The following is a 26565-nucleotide window of genomic DNA, read 5'->3' as shown; positions in this document are numbered from 1 at the left end:
ATGGAGCACTATGTTGTGTCTTGTGGCCAACTGAATGTACTGGGCACAAACAAGACTGAGTAGCTTATTACTGAATTATCAAAGCATTCAACTTGTGCTCTTCACTCAGCAATTAGAAGTACGCATTCTTTAGTGGAAAGGAATTTCCCAGCATGCTCTTCCACTCAACAGAAGTTTTGATATCCATCAATTTGTGTTTAGTTTTTAAATAGATAAATACTATCAAGAACTTTGATCATTCAGATATATGTTTATACTAAATATCTTCAAGAACTAAGAATTATTTCAGTTTTGGGACATCCCACATTAGAGTTCTTAATCTATAATTTTTAAGGAGTTTGGTGGTCCATACTATTTGCTTATAGTATATATTGTTCTAATAGTGAAATATATGGTACATTAAGAGTGAATCAATGAAAGAAGACAAAAGAAAAATATAATAAAATTATATTTGATTTCACATTTATTAAGCAATTTTGTGTGAAAGACCTTTTACCTGGTTTGAGGGGTGGGGGATTGTTAAGGGTCCCCATTGTTAGTGTGAGTGTGTTTATTCTGATTTTGTCATTTAAGACACTCTCTAAATCTCCTAGTTTTAAATCATTTAAAAGTCTGATCAATATGTCCTAAGAATGATTAATAGAATAGATAAAGTCAAAGACAGAGTATTCTGCTATTAATTCATTTCTTTATTTATTCATACATTCACTCAACATTTATCAAGCAACCTTTATGCTCCCAGGACTATGCTAACAGTCAGGGACACAATAAATGGTCACCAAAAAAATTTTGTTTCTTACAATCAAGAAATTTACAGCCTAATGGGATAAATATATTTAATCAAATAATTATATATATAAATGTATCATTATAATCAGTAATAAGAGGGAAGAAACAAAAGGTGATTTTGGAGCATATATAGCCAATGGAAGCAGTAGCAGTCTTTCTTGAAGAAGTGACATTGAATGAAACAGGTTGTCCGATCAGAGTCTGGAATTCAAAAGAGGTATTTGGACTTGAGATATATATAAATTTAGAAGTCATTAGCATATGCCTTTAGAAGTCATTGATATATGTAGCTGTAAAAATAATGAAAAATCTCTCAATGTACTCATACGAAAAGCCCCTCGAGACATATTATTAATAATAATAAAGCTAGGTAAAAAATAATACAATTATGTTACCTTTACATAAGAAAAAAAGAAAAGCAAAATGTATATATTTGTATTTGCTTGAATTGCCTAAGTTTTTTTTTGGAAGAATGTACACAAAAAAACTAATAAAAGTGATCAAACAAGTGGAGGGGGAGAGGAAGATGGAACACACATGGTATGCAAGGTGGAGTATGCACCTCATTGCATATATTTTCACGTTGTTTCGAGATGCCCACTTTTTAAAACTCCAAGTGGGGGAGGGTAAACTATAAATCAGAATAGAAAAGAGCAATTAGAGAGCATGGTGAGTGTGTTGTCAGTGAAGCCAAAGGGGAAGAGTACTTGGTAAAGAAGCACTGGAGCCGTTAACTGGGTCAAATGCAACCAAGAAATTTAGTGAGATCTGTACTGGGAGTAAAAGTGTCCACTGTGGGAAGGGGACCATAAAATCAGCAAGCAAACGACCAACAACCCAGCAAAAATTAATGGAGCACAGAAATTCAGTTCATAGCAAAAGAAAAGCAAATAGCTTAAAACATGAGCAAGTGCTCAGTTCATAGTGGAAAACATGCTATTAAATTAATGGGATTCTATTTTTGCTTATATTGGCAAAGATAAGGAAAACACTCATCTACTGTTGGGAGAGTGTAAACTGGTATTGTTTAAGGAGTATTTGGGCAACATTTATTAAAGTAATATACCGAAATCATGATTAAGTAATTTCCATTATATAAATTTTATATCTTCATATCAATATAGATATAAACAAGCACACACACGTATACATCTGTTATATACATATATACTTTTATGTGATATAAATTGTATACTTGTAATTTATATATATTTATACATACACATACTCGTAAATGTGTGAAAAGATATATGTGCAAGAATCATCATTGCTACATTGTTTTAATAGCAAAAAACTAGAAACAACCTAATACTCATTAATATAAAACTGGTTTAAAAATTGTGGTACACCTAAATAAAATATATTTGTGCAGATATGGAAAGATATTTAAGATTTATTCAGTAAAAAAATGCAAGTGCAAAACAGTATACATGGTGTATTTCCATCTGTGTAAAACAAATTAATGCATATGTTTTTAATATCACTGAAAGTATACAGAACATCTGGTCCCAGTAGATGCCTCTTGAAAGGGAGCCTGGACACTGGGAGAACTAAAGTGGGAGGAATATTTACTTTTCATTTATACTGTTTTATTCTGTTTGAAATTTTTTAGCATGTCCATATATATTACTCCTTCTATTAAGAAAAAAATAACTAGTTAAAAAAGAAATTTAAAAAAAAAATTAAACTATCTCTGAGCCTTAAGATCATAGTGGTGACCTTAACAAGGGTTGTTTAATTAGAGGCACGAGAGAGGAATCCAGGTCAGTAAAGGTGAACAGCGAGAGGGAGGTGAGTAAGTAATGACACTGTGCATAAAGAACTCAGGAAGTTTTCCTGTAAAAGGCAGAAGAGAGGTAGTGTCATAGCTGAAGGTAAAAGAATGGTCCAGAGAAGGGACTGTTTCATTTGTTTGATTTTTTTTTTTTAAGTTGGGAATGTTTTTGAGTATGGGAGAGGTTTAAGTGCTGATGAGAATGACCTTGTGGAGCAGGAGCAAGAAGGGGTCATCTGTTGACTGAATAAGCCCTCTGAGAAGGCTGGAGAGGATGCTATCTCCCGACCGGCAGAGGGCACTTTCTCCCCTGTAATGAGAGATCAAGGCAGGATGGGGGTGGACACAAGGGTCATGTGGCAGTGGAAAGTGGGGAGTTGAGCAAATTCCTGTTTTATGGCTTCTACCTTTATGAAACAAGCGGTGAAATTAACTGCTGAATCAAGAGGAAAAATGGAACATGGGCAGCTAGGCATCTCAGAAACTTGAAGAGAGATTTGGTTTGAAACCTTAATTTCAAAGAATGAGAGCAGAGACATATAGAAAGATTGCCCAGATGAGGTTGGCATTCATGGTTTACAGCAATCAACCAATCTGCTTTATTGGGTTTTTTTCCAACAGCTCCTATATCCACTGGTGTAACATAAAGAAAGCCATGATACCAATCAGAGCTTTGACAAGTAAGTACCAACAAACAAAAAAGCAAAGAAGTTAATATTATACAGAGACTCTTCCACCTTCCACTCTCCTTCCACCATCTTCAACATCTATCCGGATTCTCCACATATATATTTTCATTGATTCACAATTCATAAATCTTTACATAGGCTTCTGGCTGATCTGCCTGAATAAGCCAAAGAGAGGGCAAAAAGAACTTGAAAGTTCAGGAATTGGGACGTGAGAGAAGAGAAAGGACCAACAGCTGTTGAGCACCAGCTACTGTGCTAGATATTTACAAATGTGCTCTATTTATTATGGAGTGGGCAAGGACTATTTCCTGATTGTCCTTTCTATCAACATTTCAATAAAAGTATTACTGCTCTCTTTCGGAGACTGCAAGACTGGTGGAGAAACTTACCACTCTGAGATCATATACTGCCAGAGCCATGGAAATGATGGACATCAGTATAATGGCAAACGCATATTCCTTATAGTCTTCACTAAACCACAGACAGACACTGAAGAGCTGAAATACGTAAAATGGATTTAAAACCTGTTGGCAGACACAAAAACAAGGGACATATTTAGGCTTCACACTTAGCTATTCATTGACATTTATTTTCATAATCATCTCTATGACATAAAACATCCCACACAATACTCTTATTCTTATTATATTATTCAGCAATTGCCATGTGCCAAACACTGCACTAAGCAACTTCATCTGAATTTTCTCTTTTAGTTCCCCTAATTATCTTTTTAACTAGATGTCATTACTTATCTCCATTGTAAAGATGAAGAAACTGAAACTTAGGTCTTGAGAAACTTGCCCAACGTCACGCAGCTGTGACTATCACAGACCAGGATTTGAACCCAGGCAATCTGGCCCCATGGCACCTTTTTTAATCACTGCTACCCTAATAACTTACCAAGTAGTGCCTCACATATCCTCATGTTGACCATCACAACAGTTGTGGAGGGAGTAGACATGATAATGTGGACATTTGGGAGGGTGAAGTATTAGTTCAGGTTTATAAAGTTAAAATGCTTCCCAGTCTGCTGTTTTCTATGACACAATATCTGCCATAATTGAAGCCATTAAAGCACTTTTAGATGAATGGATGGGTGGAAGATGGTATTTCCTCATAAGTAAAGAGCCAAATGGAAAGTAGTAAGCTGTAACTGAGCATCCAGAACTCTGGAAGAAAGTGGAGGCCAACTCCAACCGTTGTAATCCTGCTTTGGTTGAAAAGGTTTGTGCCCTCATTCAAGTTCCCACCTGTCTGAAACAGGAATGGTGATCATGCCTCCGGTTAGGGACGAAACACACAGCAACTTTGCCTACCACTTTCTCTTGCTTTTCTCATGCCTGAAAGCTTGCTAGAAATATTGAGAACCTTCTTTGAATTTATAAGCTTTTTTTAAGGCAAGGAGGGGTGGAGGTGAAGTGCAGGAGAAAATCCAGAATATAGCTATGTGGATATAGGTTCATAATAATCACTATTAAATGAAAAAATAAGCCCAGTGATAGAGCCAAAGAGGAAAAATTCAGCTCCAGAAATGATGACCAACTCTTCTTTTCCTTCCACACACACTTTGAGATCAGTAGAACTAAGAAGGCCGAACAGGTATTTTTCTTTCCTACTATTTTGGATGCTGAAGAAATTGTATATGTTTCACATAAGAAAAGATAGGTTTTCAAATTTTTATTATTTTTTTTTGTTTTACAAACTTGAGACAGACTAAGAAGCAAAGACTTAAAAAGAAAAAGAATTTGTGTTTATCTAGTCAGTAGGAGGTTAAGTAGACACATGAGCATCTTATACTGTGTCAGGCAATGTGTGCAAAAGATGGACTTCAAGAAAAGTTAGAAAGAGATATAAAGAAAATATGCTTGTCATTCTTTGAAAATATCCCAAATTACAGTTACCTATTAACAAGTAGCATTCTTGATCGTTTGACTAGAACCAAACTTCTTTATTTTCTATCCAGCAGCAAAAGAAAGGAATATTACCTCCTTGATGAGTAGTTTCCAAATTGGTGTGATTTCAACATCAATAGTATTACGCCCACAGGTTAACCTCCTATAGGGAGAGATCGTAGATCACTCAGTTGCTAATAATTAAAATGAAACTCATTTCTTGCCCATTCAAAAAGATCTATTTCATGTTCACTTTCTCACTTTGGGATCAACGTAAGTCTCCCTCATTATATACACTCCCACTCTTCTCAAAATAACTGGGGAGGGGAGGATACCCAGGTTCCAAAACAATAAACATAATCGTATTGCATCTATTAAACCAAACTCTGAGGTCTAAATATTTCCCTCAGGGTAATTTGGGTATTTAATATTAGCAATTGTCTCATTCAAGTGTTTCAAGATTGGCATTCTCTCAACTCTAATTCTCACCAACTCTGGCTCCGTAGAAGTGGGAAAGAGGGGTCAATAGGAGAGAGAAATTCTACTGATAAGGAATACTGTGCCTACCTTCTTACTCCCAATCAGTTCTAGAAAGCTGCAAAATTTGTTCTATTGTGAGTGAAAAGGTGTTGTGTTCTCAAAAATAGCTCTACACAGAGTTATACAGTCCTCTAATTGAAAACCCAGAGATGTGTTTCTTTAATTATCACAGCAATGACCCTTTATGAGTTATTTTGCTCTTGAGAATACTAACCACTGTCTCTGTGCCTTCTGTGTAGACGCTCAAATCAAATAGCTTGGCCGAACGTACTAGAGCAGTGCTTCTCAAACTTCAGTGTTCATATGAATAAGTTTGTGATCTTGTTAGTATAAAGATTCTGATTCAATAGGGGTGAGATATGATTTTGCATTTCTAACAAGCTTCCAGGTGATGCTGATACTGCAAAGTTCTAGGTCTATTCCAAGGACAGGAAATGGGGTGGAGGGGAGTGTGAGAATCATAGGAACTTAGGACCAGCAAGGCCTTTATAGAGTTTTCCTCCCCCTTTTAACCATTAGGAAACTAAAGCCCAGAGAGGAGAAACTATTTGCTCAAAGCCACACAATGAATTAGCAACAGAATCTTAATATTCAGTCCATTGCCTTTCCTAAAACTTCTCCTCTGCCCAGTAACTGACTTGGAATTGTGGAGCTATGGGTCTTGCATGACATTCTTCTGCTGCTTCACAATTATTTTTAAGTATGTTCTCGTAGTCTAACATATATTTCCTGATTGCAACAAAAATGGGCTCAACCTTATTATTATAATAACCTTGAGAAGACTTGTGTGAGATAAAAAGAGCACCAAACCTACAGTCAGAAGTGTGAGACTCAGTTCTTTCTCTGTCATTTCCCATCTGTGTGATCTTGTGCAGACCACTAAACCTCTCTGAGCCTCAGATTTCTCATCTGTTATGTTGGGATGACCAGTCTGTCCATTCTACCTGCCTCACAAAGCTTCTCTAATAAAGTGAAATAATATACGTGAAAACACTTAATTTAGTACTACTAAGTAGAGCATTACAATGTTTTCTGATATTGACCCATTAAGGTGACCATTAACTGGCTGTCTATTTGGCTACCTGGTCAGAGTCCTTTAGAACAGGTGTAGATAACAGTATGCATGGTACCTAATCTCTTGTTCTTCTCTTGTTAGGCCTGATCCAAATTTTAGATGTATCTTGGCAGAACTGAGCCACTCTTCCAGAGAGCTAAAATAATAATGAGAAAGACATATTTAGGAATAACATTTTTGAGATAACATCTTTTCTTCTTTGGATGCAATTGCTGAAACAACTTACCCAATTTTCTGGAACTGTCCTTCTAAGTTGTTCCAAACATATCTTATTTTCTGCACTTTTATGCACCTCACCTACAAAAGAAAAGTATTAAGAAAATCTCTAGTTTGAGGATCAGCAAATATACAGAAGTTCAACAGCTAAAGAAGCATTTGTGGAAGAAGCAAAGATAGAGCCCTACTATACTTATTTAAGATTTCATCTTTTCCTAACTTATCCTATCCTTCCTACTACACAAATGGCATTTGTCTGGCCGGCTTGGCCCAGTAGCTGAGTGTCGACCTCTGAACCAGGAGATCACAGTTCAGTTCCTGTCAGATCACATGCCCAGCTGCAGGCTCGATCCCCAGGAGGCAGGAGGCAGCACATCAATGACTCTGTCTCATCACTGATCTATCTCTTTCTTCCTCTCACTTCCTCTCTCTGAAATCAACAAAAAGGAGGAAAAGAATTTTTTTAATAGAATTCTAATTTCATTAGAAGTCATCATTCTATCAACTTGTATCATGGACCTACTATATGGATAAGTACATGAATAAAACTCAGTCTCTGCATTTCACTACCTTTTAACCTAACAAGGAAAGAAAATATATTATAAAAAAAGAAAACTATACCATATCATCAAATATGCACAAGTCAAAGACATAAAAATATAATAAAGTAAAAAATATAGCATTGAAATACTGTAGACATATGGAGAGGGCAGGTGACAGAGGCATCATGGAGAAGATGACATCTGAGCTACAGCCATGAAAGACTGGAAGAATTTTGCTCAGATGAGAAGGCAAGAGAGAGTTTCAAAGATCTTATGCACAAGTTAGTTTTGGGGGAGGGGCAAGTGAGTTGGCCTGTTTGAGGAATGGAGAATGAGGGTGGAAAGATAAGTAAAGATCAGATTTTACTGCCCTAAATGCTAGAATGAGGTAGTTAGGACTTTGTCTTAGAGGCAATGAACTTGCAGAGTAACGTAAAAAGGGGGCACTAAAAAAGAGAAGACTGGCAGCAGGTACTAGAAAAGAGTGGTGAGGTTATTGCAAGAAGTGCTCCAGGAAGGGAGGGTCTGAAGGTGGTGGCAGTGGGGAGGGAAGGTTAATGCTTATGACAATTTTGCCCCTTTGTTTCTGATTTCTTTAAACAACTTTGTATATGAATCTGAATTTGCATTAACTGGTGACCTAATTAAGGACAAAGAAAAGCAGTGAGACTGTCATATTGCTATGGAGGAATGGTTATAACCTCATTTTGCCCATTAGAATCAACTGAGGAGCTTTGAAAAAGTAGTGATGCTGGGTCCCAGCCCCAAGAGATACTGATTTCATTTGTCTGAGATGTGGCCTGGGCACAAATATGTTTAAATTTCCTCAGGTAATTCTAATGTGCAGCCAAAGTTGAGAAACAGTGTTCAAGACTTCCTTTTATAGCTACTCTAATAATTGTGTACTTGAGAAATTCAACTAAATTTCTCTGCACCTCAGTTTCTCTGAGGATAAGCAAGGCAATTGGACAGACTGTTTCTGAGTTCCACTGCAACTCTGCTGAATGTCTTCTATATTTATAAATATTAGAGTCAGTATAACCATTAAATAAATACTAAAACTGGGAAGGGCATATGGCTGGTACCTAATAATGCTCAATACATTTTTTATTAAATCAAAAAATGTTTTGTACAACCACATGTCAACAGAAGTAGAGTTTAAATCCCTCATCTCTAAGACCTGGGTTACCTCAAATGAATCTGAACCCTGTTCAATAAATGCATATGTTTACACACACACACACACACACACACACACACACACACACACTTTTAGTTACCAAGTAAGGATGTCAAATGCTGTTTTTTGTTTTATTTTACAGAATGGGTTTATTTCAGTGAGGTTGGTTGCATAATAGCTTTTAAAAATAAATTCCATTTGCCAAGTGATTTCCAGTATCAAATTGGAATTAATTGTCACTGGGAAGGATTCTTCCTCCTTCACAAGCTGCAAGTTAGAATGAGGGAGAGTATTTGAAAGTAATCAGCCTGCTGTATGTTAGCTGTAATGGCCCTTCTTTGAAACTCAAGTTCCTTGCCTTATATTTCCCTTTCTGTTCAGTACTCCTCACAGTTTTATAAATGGAGCTGGACTGTAACCGCAGTTATTGCTTATTTACTTAGGGGCTTTTCACAGCTTATGTTTAGTCTCTTTCATCACCCTGTGGTTGGACAGATATTATTATCCTCTTCGCTTCACCTCCAAAGTTCATTTGGATTAAGTAACTTGCCCAAGATTGGACCTGTTAAGAAGCAGGGCTAGAATTCAATCTCAAGTCCACCTGGCCCCAAATCCAGTTTCTCAAATGATCTAATAGTCAAGCTAGTCTCAGAAGGTCTGAAAATCCCATAACTTCCAAGATTCAAATTATATAAAGGGAGGGTTCCCCACTTCATTAAGTCTTTAAGTTTCAAATCCACATTGGAAAAATTTTAAAGGATAAATGATGGTAGAATGTTAGGCCCCTGCCGAGAACATAGCTCAGGAGGTTGTGAAACCACAAACTGAGATTGAGAAGTTTATAAAACCTAATGGACAAAAAACATCAGCAGAGGAAGGCAGCAATAATGAGGAATAAAGAGGTTACTGATAAGTTTTACCTCAGGCCAGAAAAAAGAAAACTCCATTAACTCCTGACCATTTCTAAAGCCATTCTTCAAAGAGTAAGAAGAATGACTCTGCCGTAGACCTTTTAAATACCTTACAGATCCCCCTAGCAGGAAATAGCTCTGCCTAGAGTTTCTCTGCTTCCCTCATCACCTTCTGAGGCTCTAGGCTAGAGGCTGGTGAGGGGTAAGCGTTGTACTTGCAAGGGGTGGAGTTTATTTGCCCTTCCTGGAACCCGAGACCAGGATATAGTAATGAGGAGATCAGGGCCCTGCTGCGGGGTGAGTTTCATCTCTGGCTCAGAGGCAGGCAGCTTCCCTCTCCCCAGCTTCCTGCTCATTTCCTGCAGGCCTGTAAGGGCACCCCGTTTAACAGGTTAAGCCCTGGCTTCAGTACTGCATGCGATCCTGCAAGGTGGCTCTTGGAGCCGGCTCTTAGCTTGCGTTGGCAAACTTGACCAAGTTCTTGGCTGCAGTCTCCAAGCTCACCTTAAACAGCCCTGAACGTTTATCATTTTAGTTTTGTTATCGTTATTTCCATCCGTGTTGTCAGCCTGCTCCAATTTTAATGAAAGTTTCAGTCCTTTATGAATATGGCTCATTATAGTTCACAAGTCACCTTAATATCCACCCTCTTTTTTTAAGTTCAAGTAGCCCTGAGCAACAGGCAAAGATGGGGTTATCACTCATATTTTACAAATAAGAAACTCAAGGCTCGGAGCAGCAGAAACTAGCCAGACTCCCCACGCCTTGTGTTGCTAAGTGAGGATGTCAAGCCTGGGGGCCAGAATGTTCTGCTTCAAGCCCTCTGCCCCTCCTCACATTTGCCCTGTTTCCAGGAGCATCCCTTTGCTTGTTTGTCCCCTTATTTCAGTTAAAGGTGCCCGAGGTTAATAACACTCTGAGAGCCTGTCTGTAAGGCTGGTTTGGGATGCCTGTTTCTCCAGGTGAATGGCCACCTAATGAATTAAGCAGTCTGTTAGTTGAAGCTGCTTGACCTCTTTTGTTTTTATTTGTTTGGGCAGTTAAGATAATTGGGTAAGAACAATCAACAGTACAGAAACTGTTCAACAATTGACAGTTATTATTTTTTTTAATTGAGCTTGAGCTCACAAAACTAAGTTAAACAGCTATCTACACATATATAAATTTAAAATGGTCTCTCTTATAAAAAATGTTTTTAATATGGATGCTCATGAATCAGAGTCCATGTAGTGCTTATGCGGTACGGAAAGGTGGGAGGAAGGCAAATACATTTGAATAACAGGTCCAAAGTAAGGTCATCTTGCAGGCTCAGGAACTCCCTGGGGTATTCCTGGGTGGTCGCCTTTACTGCAGAACACACTCTGTCACGTAGATTATTATGCAGGGCTTGATGCTACTAAGAGCTACTCTGTAGTGAGCATCTACTATATAATGGCACCATATTAAACTTTGTATTCCCTAATTTGTTAAATTTCATCAATTAATATTAGAGGTAGGCAGAGTTTAATAATCGATCCAAGGTTGTCATCAAGGTTGCACATAACCATTTATAATGTTCTACACTGTCAATTGATGGTTAGCACAGTGGAGGATCTGAATTTGATCTTACATTTTGGGAGAAAAATGATTAAATTTTTCTAGCATCAGCAGTAACTATGAAGGTACTTACCTTTAAGTCTGGCTTTCTTATGGCTCTATTTATGAGACACTCCTCATCTGCAATGAGAGGGTGGTCAGGAGTGAGACCAAACGCGCTGTTTAATGCTGACAGGTAGATCCACATTACCTTTTTTCGAAAGTAGGTTTGGAATTCATCCTGAGGAAATAGACACCAAAACCCCCGTGAAGTTAAGAGAAGTCATCAGGCTAAAATTCAACCTAAAAAACATCATTTTAATATAACTCTATATGTTTGTGGAGCTAATCAATATTCTGGACAGAATTATATACCTCTGAAAGCTGGCAGATATAGAGCCTTGAGGAAAAGAGCCTTATTGTCACTCACTGAGGATGTGAATGGGAGGCACTGGCACACACAACAGAGCTCGAGGGTCCAGAGGCAGATTCTTAGGTAAGAACTGGTTTTCCCTGTTACCCTTCAACCATGGGGCTGTGGCCAGATGCAAAATTTCACAGGAAAATAGAGCAAGTATTCCTAAGGGTTTCTGTGAACCTCTGAGGGGGAGGAACCCAGGTCATCTAAACCCTGCCCACGTTTCCAAGCTTAACTTCAATTATACCTCTTCCAGAACAGCCCCTTTAATACTCACTCAAGGGCTGGAGATGGGGGCAGTAGTGGGGGACAGACACAAGGACTGTCACTATACTAACTCCAAAAGATTCTAACTGTCCCTCTCCTGTGCTCCTAAGCACTGTCTGCTTTGTATTCTCTTAGTTCATCTAAACGATCTTGTAGGAAAAAACCCTTATATCTCATTCATGTGGACCATGGCAACCTGCTCAGTGACAGTCTGATGAATGGATGGAAAAAAGACTGAATGCATGGACTGAACATTCCCAAAGGTAATTGTCAAGATGTCAGCATGAGTAGGACTGAAAAAGGTGCCTTCTTTCGTGACCTTCATTGAAGCTGCTTCCCTTTGCAATTTACTGATGACTTTCATCACAGAAGAAAACTAGAAGGGGCAGCGCTGGATTGAGTAACAGGTACCACAATGGTCCCTTAGAGACTGAGGTGATAATAACAGTGGTTATTATCTGAAGTGGTTATTATCTGAAGAGGATTTTATGATACACATAAAATTCACGTGGATGCCTGGTGAACCACAAGAGCTAGGAAGGATGGCAGGGGGAGTCAAGCCTGGGAAACAATATGATGCCTGGAGAGTGTAGGTCAGAGCTGGGAATTATCTCCACAACACCCACTTTTTAAAGTACAGTGTCTGAGCTGACTCTGCAAAAGACAGAGAGAAGATATAGTAGTTACTGTAGCTAAATCTCTTACACCAGCTCTCCTCAAGAGAAGCCCACCTACATGCCTTTGCTCCCGCTGCTTCCTTACCCTGGAATACATATCATCCTTTCTTCTCTTTAAGTTTCCATGTGGCTAGATCCCAGCCATCCATTCAGGGTCCAATTCAAAGTTTGGGGACCTCACTAATTTCCCTGGATGACCTTTCCCCTAAACCAATAGGGTGCCAAGTTTCTTACCACATTGCACCTCCATTGCATTGCCCTTTGCCTGACCAGCCCCCTTGGACTGTGAGCGGGGCTGTGTTCTGATGCATGTCTGTGCTCCAGCCAGGTTTAGCACAGGTTGTGTGTGTGTGTGTGTGTGTGTGTGTGTGTGTGTGAGAGAGAGAGAGAGAGAGAGAGAGAGAGAGAGAGAGAGAGGAAGAAGGGGGAAAGCAAAGCAGAGGGAGTGGGGAAGGGAGGATAAAGGAAAGGAAGAATGGAACGCCTTAGTTGAAATCTGAACGTTAACAAATTAATTTTAAAAAACAGCAGAATTATCTACTATCTCATATTTTAAAAGATCACTAAATCAAATCAAATTTGTATGGAATTAGTTTCCAAACTTTGAATGACTGAAGAACGCTAAATTTTGAATGACTGGGCCACTGAACTGATGGATAGGTTCTAGGTGCTGCGAGCCAGGTGACTTAGAAGACGCCTCAACATGGTTCAGCATTATGGAGCTTTGCCTTTGGCCGCATCAAATGGGGCTTTGTTATGAGAAGAACTTTGAGTTACTAATAATGACAATAATAAAAATAGTTAATATTGATTTAGTACTTACTATGTCCTAAGCACACAATACTACATATGTATTATTTCATTAGTGCTCAAAAACCTTATGATGTGGCTACTACTGTTCATTATCTTCCTCATTCTGTAGGTGAGAAAACTAAGAAATAGAGGGTAACTGTTAGAATAGAGATTGGACCCCCACCTCACACCACTTACCCCCTCCAGAGTCCCCTGTGACCCTCTCCTCCACATTTTGTTTAAAAATACAAATTTATTGGACTGCCTGAACTGGGACTGCCAAAGAACAAACTTTAATGAAAAACTTGGTAATAAAACACATAATTTGTAGGTAAATGGGAACACAAATTATAAAAGCACCATCAAGACCAGAGACCTCTGGCCACCAAGTATGGACAACTAGGAAGACAGCTACCCTTGGTCCTCTTAAGTAAAATAATGTTAACTACTAATTTTCATATGATTACTTAGTATTTTATAAAACAAACTTTTTGTGTCAGTTATCTTATTTTAGGCTCAATTCTTCAAAGTTGGTATTATCATCTGTCTCTATTTCACACATGAGAAAACCCTCCATGAGCAAGGGTAAGAACTGCTCAGGCCAGCCTGGTGTGGGTAGCCAGGGAGAACTGGGGTGTGAGGCCAGGGCTTCCCATTCTAGATCTTGGCTTCTTCTTTTTACTTGCAACAAGTTGTCCCATGGCGTTCATGTATGAAAATCACTTTGAATTGTGCACTGTGTAGCAAATAGCACCCAGTTTCTCAGAATCTCTGCTGTCTTGGCAACAGAGAATCCAAGTCCCAAAATCAAACTGTCATCCTATGATAGACTTCTAGACTGTAATGCTTAAGAAGGAAAAGCCAGAATGGAACATTGGAACTCCCAAGCTCTCAAGGCCAGTATTAACCCAATGCCTCAGCTACATGCATTAGCCTAGGTGAGTATTAAAGACTGACATTCATCAATACACCTCCATCTTATACAGCTTGTAGCATGACTAATTGGAAGGTGCTTGGGTATGTTTGCCTTTAAGCTCACTGTCATCCCCTTGACCCCCTGGGGCCATGTAATTCCTAATTCCTTGTAATGCAAAGTAGAATTCCATCATCTAAATAAAGATACCACAATGAGGCAACCATTTTTCTTAGAGTAAGGTAATATTATTGACTTTTTTCTTGCTCACTACCCTATTAAAAAAACAAAACTCTGTAAAGTCATCCATATTTTAAAAGAAATTCACCCAACTCTTTAAGGAAAAAAAGGCAAAGCAAGTGAAGAAAGTATGTCAAGGTGAGTGGTCACTCAAAGTAACATCATCAATTTCTTTCCGTTTTCAGTTTGGCATTGTCCAATATGGAAAGAGGACAGCCCCTCGTGAGTTCAAATCTCAACTCCAACCAGTCTTGAAAACCACTGCAACAGTCTGAGCCTAATTTTTTTTAATCCATCAAGTGGGGATGATAATACCACATTTCATGGTTGTTTGAAGGATTAAATGCAATAATACATGATGCACCCATCTGAGGTCTGGCCTGGACCAAGTGCAACAAATACTGGTTGAGTACAGCTCTGTGCCTTGATTTTCACAGTATGTTGTTCTGAGATCCTTCTGTAAATAGAAACTTCTTTTCCCTTTGAGTAAACTTCAGAATCTACTGTGGTGAAAACACACAAAGGGGCAAGTCAAAGCATTGGCCTGAACTTGAAGTGATAGTCAGACTGCTTTTAAATGCCAAGAGATAAGTGCTTGGCATTTATCTATCTATTTTTCCTTTCTTGAAAAGAAACATCGTTACTTGGATATTTCCACTTCATCTGTTTGCCAGCTCTCTCAAGCAATTAATGATTTGTAAAATACTTAAATGCACCAGAGGAGCTACCACTTTAAAGAACTGTGTTGTAACACGAGTGATCCACACTGCCCCTAAAACTAGACTTTTAACACCTCAAGTGTCATGAGCAGCCTTTACCTCCCCTTTCTCAAGAGAATTAACCAGGTCTGTCCTCAAGCTCTAAAGGAGGGGAATGTGAAATAATTCAAGAGTGCTTTTCAAAGAGCTGAGTAGACACAGAGGAACCTATGTTTGACCTGGACAGAAAGATAGCAAAGGAAACCTGGGCATTTTTTATTTCCCGTGGCCTTGCACTTCCTACATCTGAAAATGCCAGACTAGCTTTAATCTATGAATGAAGTGAGTGACCTAGCTCATCTTGTTCCAACCTTTTATTCTAAGATTTTCATCTCTGAGAATTTAAAAGCAGTGTAACCATCACTTCAAGTTCAGGCCGATGCTGTGACTTATCCCCTTGTGTACAAGTTTTCTCCACAAAAATGTACTTCTGAGTTTGCCTTAAAAAGAAAAAGTAACCCGTTGCAAAGTTCCAAAGAGACATTAGGAAATCGGGAGATGGAGACATCTCAATGCTAAAAAGCTGAACTCTAGCTGAAGCGAAGAACTTAGAGAATTATGGGTAAAGTCATAACTTACATTTCTCAGGCTTCTTCCAAGAGACTGTGCTACCTTTGAAAACCCATAACTTTGGCAAAAAACTATTCTTTCTGTATTTAAGTATCATTTATGTTTCTTTCTCTTTCCCCCTCTTGGCCAGACCCATTGATACTGTCAAAACCTTGACCTCATAATCCCAAAGTAGCCTCGCAGGAAAAAGTTGACATTGACTAGAACTTAGAATTTAGTTATAAAATAGAGAGAAAAAGCTCTAAGCATTGGAAAAACCCCACACTAATTATTTTCTCAGTACTCCTGGGACACGTTGACAAAAAAAAAAGGAAGTGGGGCAAGTGCCAAAGCAGGGAAGATATATGACAAAGCCTATGTCTAAGGCTATGTCTATGTTTGTGTGCAAAAGAGAAAATCCTGAACAACTCAGCACATGTTTCCAGAGAGATTGGTGGGTTTTATTTGTTTGTTTTTACAGTCATTTTCTATGGGGAGAGGGAGTAGTGAATTGTCTGAAATATCTGGAGATGCATTCTAGAGTTAAGAAGTAAAGAAGGAAAAGTTAAGGCTGGTTTAAAAATGTGCGTAGTAACCAATGGCCATGGAATGCCTGCATGTCAGTCAGAGTTTCATCTCAATACTTACAACACACCACCTCGTTTGGTCCCCACGATAGTGAGGTAGATACTAATGTTAGCCCCACTTAACCACAGAGGAAATGGAGGCAGAAATGGGGTCAGTAACGTATTTGCCTATTATAGATGGAATTCCCCAAAATTCATATGTTGAAGCCCTGCCCCTCAATGTGCCTGCATTTACAGATATGGCCTTTAAGGGAATAATTAAGGTTAAGTGAGGTTATTAGGGTGATGCCCTAATCCAACAGGGCTTGTTCCCTATTAAGAAGAGATAGGGACACCAGAGTTCTCCCTCTGCCACGTGAGAATGCAGAGAGAAGGCACCTGGCAGTCTGCAAGCCAGGAAGAAAGTTTTCACCAGAAACCAGTCCTGCCGATACCTTGATCTTGGACTTCCCTGTTTCAGAACAGTGAGAAATTTCTGTTGTTTAAGGAACCATCTGTGGTATTCTGTTATGGCAACGTAAGCTAATACATTGCCCAAGGTAGGTAAAGAGAAGCACTGGGAATCAAGCCCAGGCACTCACTCCAGCTCCACTCTTTACTCTTAAACCACTTAACAGTATGCCTCTGGGGGGTCTGGTCCCTGGACAGGCCTCCAGTTTGGACCCTTGTTCAACTCTCAGTAGATGTTTTGCTTTCATTGCTTAAAGCTAGGGTTCCTAAAAACTTCTTTTAACTTCCCTCTGCCTCTATCTCTAAAATGGGGGAAAAATAACCTCTACCAATACAGACCAAATACGACAATATATATGCAAATACTTTACAAACCATAAATCACAAAATAAATGGCCCTGTGTTATAAAGAGAGATGACCTCAAAACTATTTGTCTGAACATAGAATCATTTCTGAAAGGCCAGCCCACAGCATCTCAGGAATTTTCAGCTAAATGTCTAAGGCAAAGGCAGGTTGAAATGGAGGGAGGGGGGAGTGGGATTCAGAAGAGGGAATGTGTACTTAAGGGAAACATAATACTATCTTCTCTTACCTTCTCAATCACTGCTTCATTTTAGTGTCTTTGTAATGCAGTGCTGGTAGAAACCGTGAAACCATTTATTACAGATTCATTTACATTTATTTAATGGAATTAATAAATATAATTAAATAAATATTGCACACCTGCTGCAGCCATGAGCTAGGTGCTGCGGGGAATGAAAAGTAAGCCATGGTTACTGTGTTCAAAAAGCTTATGATCTAATAGGAGAAAAAACTATAAAAAGGAATGTGGCGTAGTGGGAGAAATCTCCAGATTTTGAGCTTCAGAAGAAAGGTTCAAGTTCTTTGTCCACCTATTCCCTTTACATGGACCTTTCCCCATGTGCTCCTCCCCACCAGTTACCATCACCTTTTAACTCTTAACATCTGTTGGAGCTCAGGAAAGTCTATCCTGGCTTTCTTGACTTGGTTATATCCCTGTTCTGTAATCCTACCATAACTATGAAGCGTTCCTAAGTAGCACTTGTAACAGTTGGAATTTTTACATTTATTTGTGTATTGATCTCCATTATGTCAAGAACCCTGATTTTGCTAATTGTTATACTTTCTGTCCCCCACCATGAGCTACCACTGTGACTGGCACACAAACTGTGCTCATCAAATTTATGAAGGAGGGAGGAAGGGAGGCACCTGGCTGACATTTACTAGTTGGCAAAGTTACTTGCTCACGCACCTGTAAAATAGAGAGGATATTGCCCATTTCCCAGGGTTATTATGAGAATTAAATAATGAGATGCTATTTTATAAGGTGTAAAGTGAATATTCCATTTTAATACAAGGTAGACTGCTCAAAGCATTCTAGCAGTCAGAGATGAAAATACACAGCTGAAAGAGAAATGAAGGAAAGGTCATTAATTCCCTTCAGACTGGATCAGCAGAACTTGATAGAGAAGGTAATATATGGCAGGGGCATGAGTAGGGTTGAATCCGTAGATGTTTACTCTTTAGAGAATGTGTGTGTGTGAGCGTGTGCATGTAGGTGCAGATGTGTGTGTGTGTGTTTGAGTTGACTGCTCACCAGAATCCCACTCTGTAAGGACAGGGATTTCTGTCTGTTTTGTTCATAGCTGTATTCTCAACGCCTGCAACAATGTCTGGAACATGACTGTAGCTCAGTAAATATTTATTGAATGAATAAATAATAATGAACCAATAGTAACGGATGAATGGAGGAGATACGGAATATCTGGTGAAATTTTATGAGTGAAAGCATAGACAAAACATCAAAAATGGTGTTGATGTGGGAAACCTGGGCGTGGAGAGACCAGGTTGCAGAGGAGGTGGGAGGAGAAGAGGTAAGGGATCCAGGAAACATGCTTATGGCTGGTGAATACCCTGGAGGGCTCGTGGGCCAATTTGCAGAACTTCTGACTTTGCAAACAAAAGCCCCCTAGCACTGACATCTTTAGGTGAAACAGGAGGGAAAATGCTCCTGTTATTGAAATGTTGAAGTGAAATTCCCTTGGTCCGCCTGATAACCAGCCATCGCTAAGTCCTCTGCACAACATGGGCCTTTGACAGCATGTGACATACAATGGCAGTGAAGGAAAAAATGTGCCTGTAATTATAACAAAGATGAAAACTATGGAAATCATCAGGAGCATCTGAATTTAAAATGCCAGTGAATATAAATCATAGTATTTGCATAGAAATGTGGCATCACTACAGACATTGGTTAAAATTCAAAAGTAGGTGAATAATGAATAAAATGCCACTTTCAAAATTATAAAATAAAAGTGTTATTGCTCTTATCTTTTAGAAAAATCTTGCTTGTAAAGGCATTTAATATGAGAAGGGGAATTGAAAATAAACTGGGTGCTAAAGACTTGCAGTCAGTGCATCATGGCCTTTTTAAAAAAAATGTTAAGAAATCACTTCCTAATCAGCATCTGTGATAATGAGCTGTAATCTTACCAGTGTGAGACTGATGATAAATACCGAGTACTGATTTTTTAATAACATAAAAAAACAGATATACAACATATTTTCAAGTCATGTAGTCCTTAATGGAAAGTCTTTACAGTCCAGCCACTGTGATATAATTCAAATAAAATCTTTTTTAAGGTGTCATTTTAACACAAATAACTAGCAGCAAGCAGACTTTTAAACTATTGGTGCCCAAAGCTTATTTTTATCTAAGGCTCAGAAATAATTAAATTCTTGTCTAATTACATAACGTCTAATTTAGAACCTCATTTATTTAGTCTCAAATCCATTTAAAATGACACCCCAAAGCAGGTAATTAAAAATTAAAGTAGAAATCAAGATGAAAAAGGCAAGATTAAAGCTGGTTTTGACTGTTCTGATTAGTGGAGAAGGGCGGTGAGATGGTGAAGGGCCTTGGTAGACTTCTTTTTCAGAGGCAAAGAAAGAGGTGGGGTTATGGAATGCAGCTCCCTGAGGCACCAGTGACTTTTTGAATCTGTGTGGTATATGTCCAGGTGCAAAGCTGACACCATGCAACTAGGACAAGTGACTTGATTGGGCTTCAGTGTGTGTTGGGGATCCCCAGCCAGAGGAAACCTCCTCCGTGTCTCCTGTCCTAGAAGAGATCCCAGTCCTCCTGGCTACACCGGGGAGAATGCAGCACCCAACAGGCAGCGCCCTTGCATGTGGGTGCGCCTAGTCTACAGCAAGCTCTTTGGTAGCAACCCATGGAGTTGCTTCAGCAAAATACACACACACACACACACACACGCACACACACACACACGCACAATCGAAATGGTCATTGGTAATGAATTTTATAGTTTGCGAATGTCTTTGCATGCATAATGTCACTTCATCCTCACGTCAGCCCAAAAAAGAACAGGTGCTTTCACTAGTCTCGTTTTACAGGTGGAGAAATTGAGGCCCTGAAGGGTTAGGTAACAAATTGAAGGTGTGACACACCTAAGGTGCTAGGGCTAGACTTCAAAACTCCTGAATCCAGGCCCGGCCAGGCGTGGCTCAGTGGTTGAGCGTGGATCTAGGATCCAGGCGATCGGGGTTCGATTCCCGGTCAGGGTACATGCCCGGGTTATGGGTTCGATCAATGACTCTCTCATCATTGATGTTTCTATCTCTCCCTCTCCTCTCCTCTCTCTGAAATCAATAAAGATATATTTTTTAAAAAACAACAAAAAACTTCTGAATCCAAATTCCAAAACACACTAGCTTCCTGTTGGCTGACACATTTTGATTTCTCTTGCTCTTATGGGACCTTTCTCCCTCTTGAAGGGTCTGAGTGGCAGTAAGCGCTTCTGTTTCTGAGGTGGTTTCTGCCACAGCAAAAGCATCGCCCACTGAGAACTAATTTGGGGAAGAGGAAGTACCCAAGGGGTAGGTGTAAGTACTTTGCCAATCCTCCTTTTATGCCGGAAAATAAGGATCTCACAGGTCCTTAAGTTCACATGGAGGGGTTTGATCTATGAAAGGATCCCAAATATGTGGTCTTCCATATGTTCTTATGTCTTAACTCGGAGCTACAGAAAGCAAGCCTCTCTCTACCCTTGCTCCAGGAAAACACCTAGGCTATGTACAGAAAGACCACTTCTAACACTTTGCTAAATCTGGATCATTCCCCTTGAGACTATGTAAATATATATTGGCTGAACCATAAAGCAAATGTCCAGGCTTCTATTCCTCTCCCAAGAACCAAGTAAGCTCATAAGTGGGAGTGATACTATCCCCAGCAGTGTTTCTCAAAGTATGGTCTTACTTTGAGACCAAGCATTAGCATCAACTGAGAACGTGTTAAAATGCAAATCTAATGAATTAGGAACTCCAGGGGAGAGAGCAGTTAATAAGTCCTCCAGATGATTCTGATGTTACTGAAGTTTGGAAACCACTGGTCTAAGTACAGTTGCATGGGAACAGCCCTGCTCTAGGAGCCAGGATACACGGGACTTGGTCCTAGTTAGGCCTCTCACTCACCTAGGAATGCAATAAATCGTATCCCCTCTACAGGCCTCATTTCCTCACTAGTCAAATGATGAAGTCTTCCTTGGTAAGGGCCAGACATACTTCTCTAATGCATATTCTGTGATCCTTCATGAAAATTATGGTTTGAGCCAGCATTGGAGTAAGGCTCCCAGCCCAACATCATCAATATGGCTTGCTCTTACTCCACAATAATCTTTCCTTCTTAAAGTCTTGAAGTTTATTTTCCAAAAATCTTTAGTTGAAATACAGTTGAACTTGGGAGGAGGTTGCCTCCATTCTCACATTTATTTTCCAAAAATCTTTATTTGAAATACAGTTGAATTTGGGAGGAGGTTGCCTCAGTTCTCAGTTCACAAGTCACCTAAGCTGGGACAAAGAAAAGGTGGTTTTTGAAGCAACCAGGATCCAGGAAGAAGGGTCTGGGCTAATGCCAGTGGAGTAAGTCAACAAAGACAAACTTCATCCAATTGCCAGTTTCACTGCGGTCTAGCCCCAACTCTGTTAGACGAAAATGTGGAATTTTTTGGCCAGTTAAAAAACATTGCTATCTTCCTCTCTTTCTGCATTAAATAGAATGTTTACTAGAGAGATTGCTCTATACAAAAAGAAGCTAACAGCTCAGCAGAGGTTGATTTATCAAGAATCTGGTTGTCATTCTAGGTCATTTGGGCTGATGCATTATTAGAGACACTCAAGCAGAAAAGCATCCTCCCTGGGACTGTCCTTTGATGCCCAACAATAGGAATGTTCACTTCAGCCTTCAGCCACCACTCGTTTATGGAATCCCTACCATATGCATGAAATAGGGACATAGCAATTGAGTTAGAAATTATCTCTTTCTTTAAGGAGCTGACAATCTGGCAGAAATTATGCACGTTCCCTAAGTGTAATGAATGCTAGGAAGAGGTATTATGGGAGCAAATTCAGGGAAATTCACCTAATGTCAGGGCCTTGGGTTGGAAGAGAAAGACAATGACCTTAGGGACAAGATGGTTGCATTTCTTACCCTAGCATATCTGCAGGATGCAACACACTCCCATCAATAACTGTGGCTCTCTCAAATGAGCAGGGGAAAGCAGCATCCTCCAAGGAGTGCTCCTCCTCGCCTCCCTGCCTCTCCCCTCCCTTCCTCAGTTTCCCGATGGAGGGGGGCTGGGATAGGCACGAACATGTCAGCACGCAGGAAGAAAGCTTAGTGTGCATTTTGTAGTCCGTAACCTGACTTAATTACTTCCCGGTACCTATTATTTTTGGCTATTAACATGGTTATTCTCTGCTGTAATATTCATACAACTCACAATTTTAAAAGGAATATCCTGTGAAAGCCCATAATACACAAATGATTAAATCCTTGGTACACATGTAAAGGCAGGGCTGTGATGGAATCTGAGGTTCAAGCTCCCTGCCACCTGCTTTGTGCTCCTCTCTCCACAGTCGTCCCATAACAAGGTGGCCAAGAGAAAGGGCCACCAGGAACAAAACCACACCCACACTTACTGTTGTCCTCAGCAATACGATGTCTGCTTCTTGCAAGGAACATGGGACGCAATTTGCCCACACATGCCAAGCGGGTCTCCAGTAAAACACCAAGGGGAGGATCCCAAATGAGAAGATGGATCCAGCAAGGCAGAGGGTTTTCCGGCAGCTGTGAGTCTGGTAGCCAAATATCTCCTGAGGCAGAATGAAAGGGACCCCAAATATTGGTTAAACACAATAAGCAACAAATAAGTAAATTGGGTTTTGGTGATGAAACTGAGAGCAAAGAGTAAAGAAGTTGAGCAGGTTAAGGTGAGGACAGGCTGAGGGGTTGAGAGAGTGGGGAAGAATCCCTGACAACAGGGGTTGAGAGGGTGGGGGAGAATCTCTGACAACGTGTAAGACCTGATCCTAGGCCTCCAAGAAGTTGCAGTCTAACTGGGAAATTCAGTTTGTGCAGTATGAGCACCCAGCTACCCTGTGAAAAGCACTATGCTAGGTGCTATGTTGTCTTGTTTAAGCCTCACAATCATCCCCTGAGTAGGATATCACCCTCAGTTCACAAATGATGACCCTGAGCTCAGAAAGGCTGAATGGGATGACTTGTCCAAGGCCACAGAGCTAAGAAGTTTGGCTGCATTATTCAAACTCAGGTCTGTCAGCTCCTAGTCTTGAGCATGATCCACAGCCTAGATATGACCACGAGACAGGTGACAGGAGCACAGGTGACCCCAGCATCCACTGACTCCCTTGGCTAGGACTGACAGCCTGGTAGTTAAGAAGGACTAGAGGCAGGCCTTGAGTTTGGAGTCAGGGTTTGGTCAAAGTGTTTGACCACAAGAGGATGAACCACTAAATGCCACCCTGCCTTTGGGAGTTTAGGACAGAGCTGTGCATTCACACCCTCCTGTCTTGTTCAACAGCAGAAAGAAGAGACTATTTGGATTGTTTCGACTGATGCCTATTGAGCACCGGCTATGTGCCATGAGGTGATATGAGGCCCAGGAAGATACTAATGTGAAAGGGACAAGAGTCTTACCTCTCACAGACTTATAATTTGGACAAACTTCTTTCCAAGTAAGGCCTTGGACAGAATAGAAAACTACCCCTGAAGTGTATGGCCTCAGTTTCACAACTATATCCCCTGAAGCCATAGGTACATTTTATACTGGTTAGAAAGGCTCAGTTGAGAAGTAGAGACTCCTGGTTAAAAGCACATTCTCTGGACCAAGACACTCTGGGTTCAAAGCCTAGCTCTACCGCTCACTGGGTGGGACCTGGAGGAAATTATTTAACCCTTTATTCCTCAGTTTGTCACCCATAAAATAGGAGTGGTGATAGTACCTCACGGGATTGCTATAAAGCTTAAATTAGTTAATATGTGTAAACTCTGTGTAAGCATTTACTGCTACTGCTGTTGCTACTACTACTATTAGTTTGCCATTTCCTGAAACTGACCTGAAACTCATCTGAAATGATACTCCTTTGTTTATTGGCAGTTAGATCTAAAAATCCCTAGTGTGAACAGTTCTGGTCTTGTTAGAGTTACCTGTTAGGATAACAGGAGCTGGAACTTGCAACTTGGAATCCACCAGCTTCTCTACCTCCCTTGATCAAGATTACATTATCAGAAAAGGTTCTGTGATCTTTGGCTGAGAGTTGCTTTCACCTGTAATTATTAGGCTCCTTCCTCTCACTAGCAACACATGCAGGTGGTAAATGGCTTTGTGGGTATAGCCCATATTTGGTATGCCTTTAATAAATGTTCACATTGATTCAGAAAGACAAGCTCTTAACTGAGCTTGCAAAACAAGAAGTCTATCCTGACATTAGGGCCCTTCTGTCCCAAGCTCAAGTGCTGCTCTCCAGACGTTAACCCTGGATCCGCTCCATTCCCCCATCACAACCTGTGGAGGAGTCCCGATCCTAAATTCCACACCTGCCCTGAGTTCATCCTACCATCTTCTCCCATGCGCTTTTTTATGTTCTATTTATTTACTTATTTATTTTAATATATCTTTATTGATTTCAGAGAGAGGAAGGGAGAGGGGGAGAGGGAGATAGAAACATCAATGATGAGAGAGTCATTGATCGAGCCCGCAACCCGAGCCTGTGCCCTGACCGGGAATCGAACTGCGATCGCCTGGATCCTAGGCAGACGCTCAACCGCTGAGCCACGCCTGGCGGGGCTGTTCTGACACTTTAAAATAAATCAACTTCTACCATTCAACTGAGCCAATTTATCATCTTTTTAAATATTACATTTAAGAGCTTCCTTATATTGCCGTTGAGCCCCATCTAACCTGCCTGCGCTATGCCCGTTCTATGGCACAGCCTCCCTGTCACCATGCATTCTTGTACAGACCATGCAAGGAGAGCCTTCTGTAGTTTCCAAAGTGTCTTCATGTTCATTATCAAAATTAAGTAAGCAGGAATGATTATCCTCATTTCCTAGCTGAGAAAAACTACAAAGTTTAAAGTTATTATATGTAACAATTATTATTAGCAACTATTTGGTAACAAGGATACCAGCTAATGGTAACAGAGCAAGTAAAACACTTTACCAAGCACTTAACACGTGTAGTGTAAAAAAAAAAAAAAGATTAAATAAAGCTCATCCATAACTCAAAACTGAGCTTCCAGTCTAGACCTTTGCAGCACATGGAAGATACCGTGAGCTGGCCCTTTTTACTCTAAGGCTCTTTTTCATTCTGTCCTAAATTTCAGTTCAACTTAAATGTTTGTTAAGTGTCCCCCAAATAATGGGCATGTGTTAGACACAGTGATGAATGAGACCATGTCTCTAACCTCAAGAAGCTTATTAGTTTAATGGGAAGAGAGACACATAAGTAGATGAGATTAGATAAGGTTAGAGCAATAAAAAGATTAAATAGAGGGGTGACTATAAAAATTGTCATCTAAATTCGGTCCTATTAATAACACTGGGACAACAGGGGTAGACCAGAAGTGTCCCAGGCAAGCCCGGTGAATACTCCCCTAGTTATACCAGGGTATTACCCTAAAAGTTTGCCAGCTCCCAGTCCTGTGGAGATTACAACACCAGTTAGTAGCTCATGACCACAATCCACTGCCAAATTTCAACAGAAAAGCTGGAATAGTGTGGATAAGGAGTGTTCAATTACTGTTTGTTGAAATAAATTGAATTGGACTAACTTAAAGTGAATTGCATTGCAGGGACCATTATAGATACTAGGTTTAATATTGCAAAAATTAGCATGGTGCTGTTTATTACCACCCATAGCAATTTACATCCTACATTATGGAGCAAGACCTTCCATGTCCCTGAATATGTTTGAGGGAAACATCCCAGCTACTCCGCTCTCCACTCACTCTTACCTCCCACAAAAAAAGAAGCAATCAGCCAAAAATAGAATATTGGGAAAATATCAACAGAATATCCCACTCATGGCAGTCTATGTGCATCATGAAATAATACACTGTCCCTTTCTTTGTGCACCTCACCCACAGACTCTTCTCCTCCCTCTGCCCCTGGGCATCTAATCTTTTGTGTCTTTAAGGGCCCCAACTTTGCCTTCCAGGTGTACAAGCCTTCTCCCCTGCAGAGCCCCTGCAATCAAGAAGCCAAGCTGTGCTCCCCAAAGCAATGGTCTAAACTTTGTTACCAAATAGTTGCCAAAGCCGACAGAACCCCTAAAGCATCTATAGACTCTCCCCAGAAAAATACATAGAGATGCGCACACATAAACTC

At 40.0% G+C, this 26565-nt stretch overlaps 1 protein-coding gene across 1 annotated transcript in view; it reads right to left on the bottom strand.

Annotated features, from left to right (window-relative positions):
• The window catches only part of ATP13A4 (ATPase 13A4), a 94852-nt gene that overhangs the window by 53345 nt on the left and 14942 nt on the right, over positions 1-26565 (bottom strand). The window contains exons 2-7 of the mRNA XM_087817814.1: positions 22857-23030; positions 11278-11424; positions 6986-7056; positions 6815-6895; positions 5238-5307; positions 3642-3776 (exon numbers count right to left, since the gene is read on the bottom strand). Coding sequence (XP_087673940.1) covers positions 3642-3776; positions 5238-5307; positions 6815-6895; positions 6986-7056; positions 11278-11424; positions 22857-23030 — 678 coding nt within the window. The remainder of the gene's footprint in view (positions 1-3641; positions 3777-5237; positions 5308-6814; positions 6896-6985; positions 7057-11277; positions 11425-22856; positions 23031-26565) is intronic.

The sequence above is a fragment of the Miniopterus natalensis genome, chromosome 6 (genome assembly GCF_054644295.1).
Source record: "Miniopterus natalensis isolate mMinNat1 chromosome 6, mMinNat1.hap1, whole genome shotgun sequence".
Taxonomy (NCBI): Eukaryota; Metazoa; Chordata; class Mammalia; order Chiroptera; family Miniopteridae; genus Miniopterus; species Miniopterus natalensis.
The sequence above is the reverse complement of the archived record's forward strand: the minus strand, read 5'-3'. Positions and strand labels throughout refer to the sequence as shown.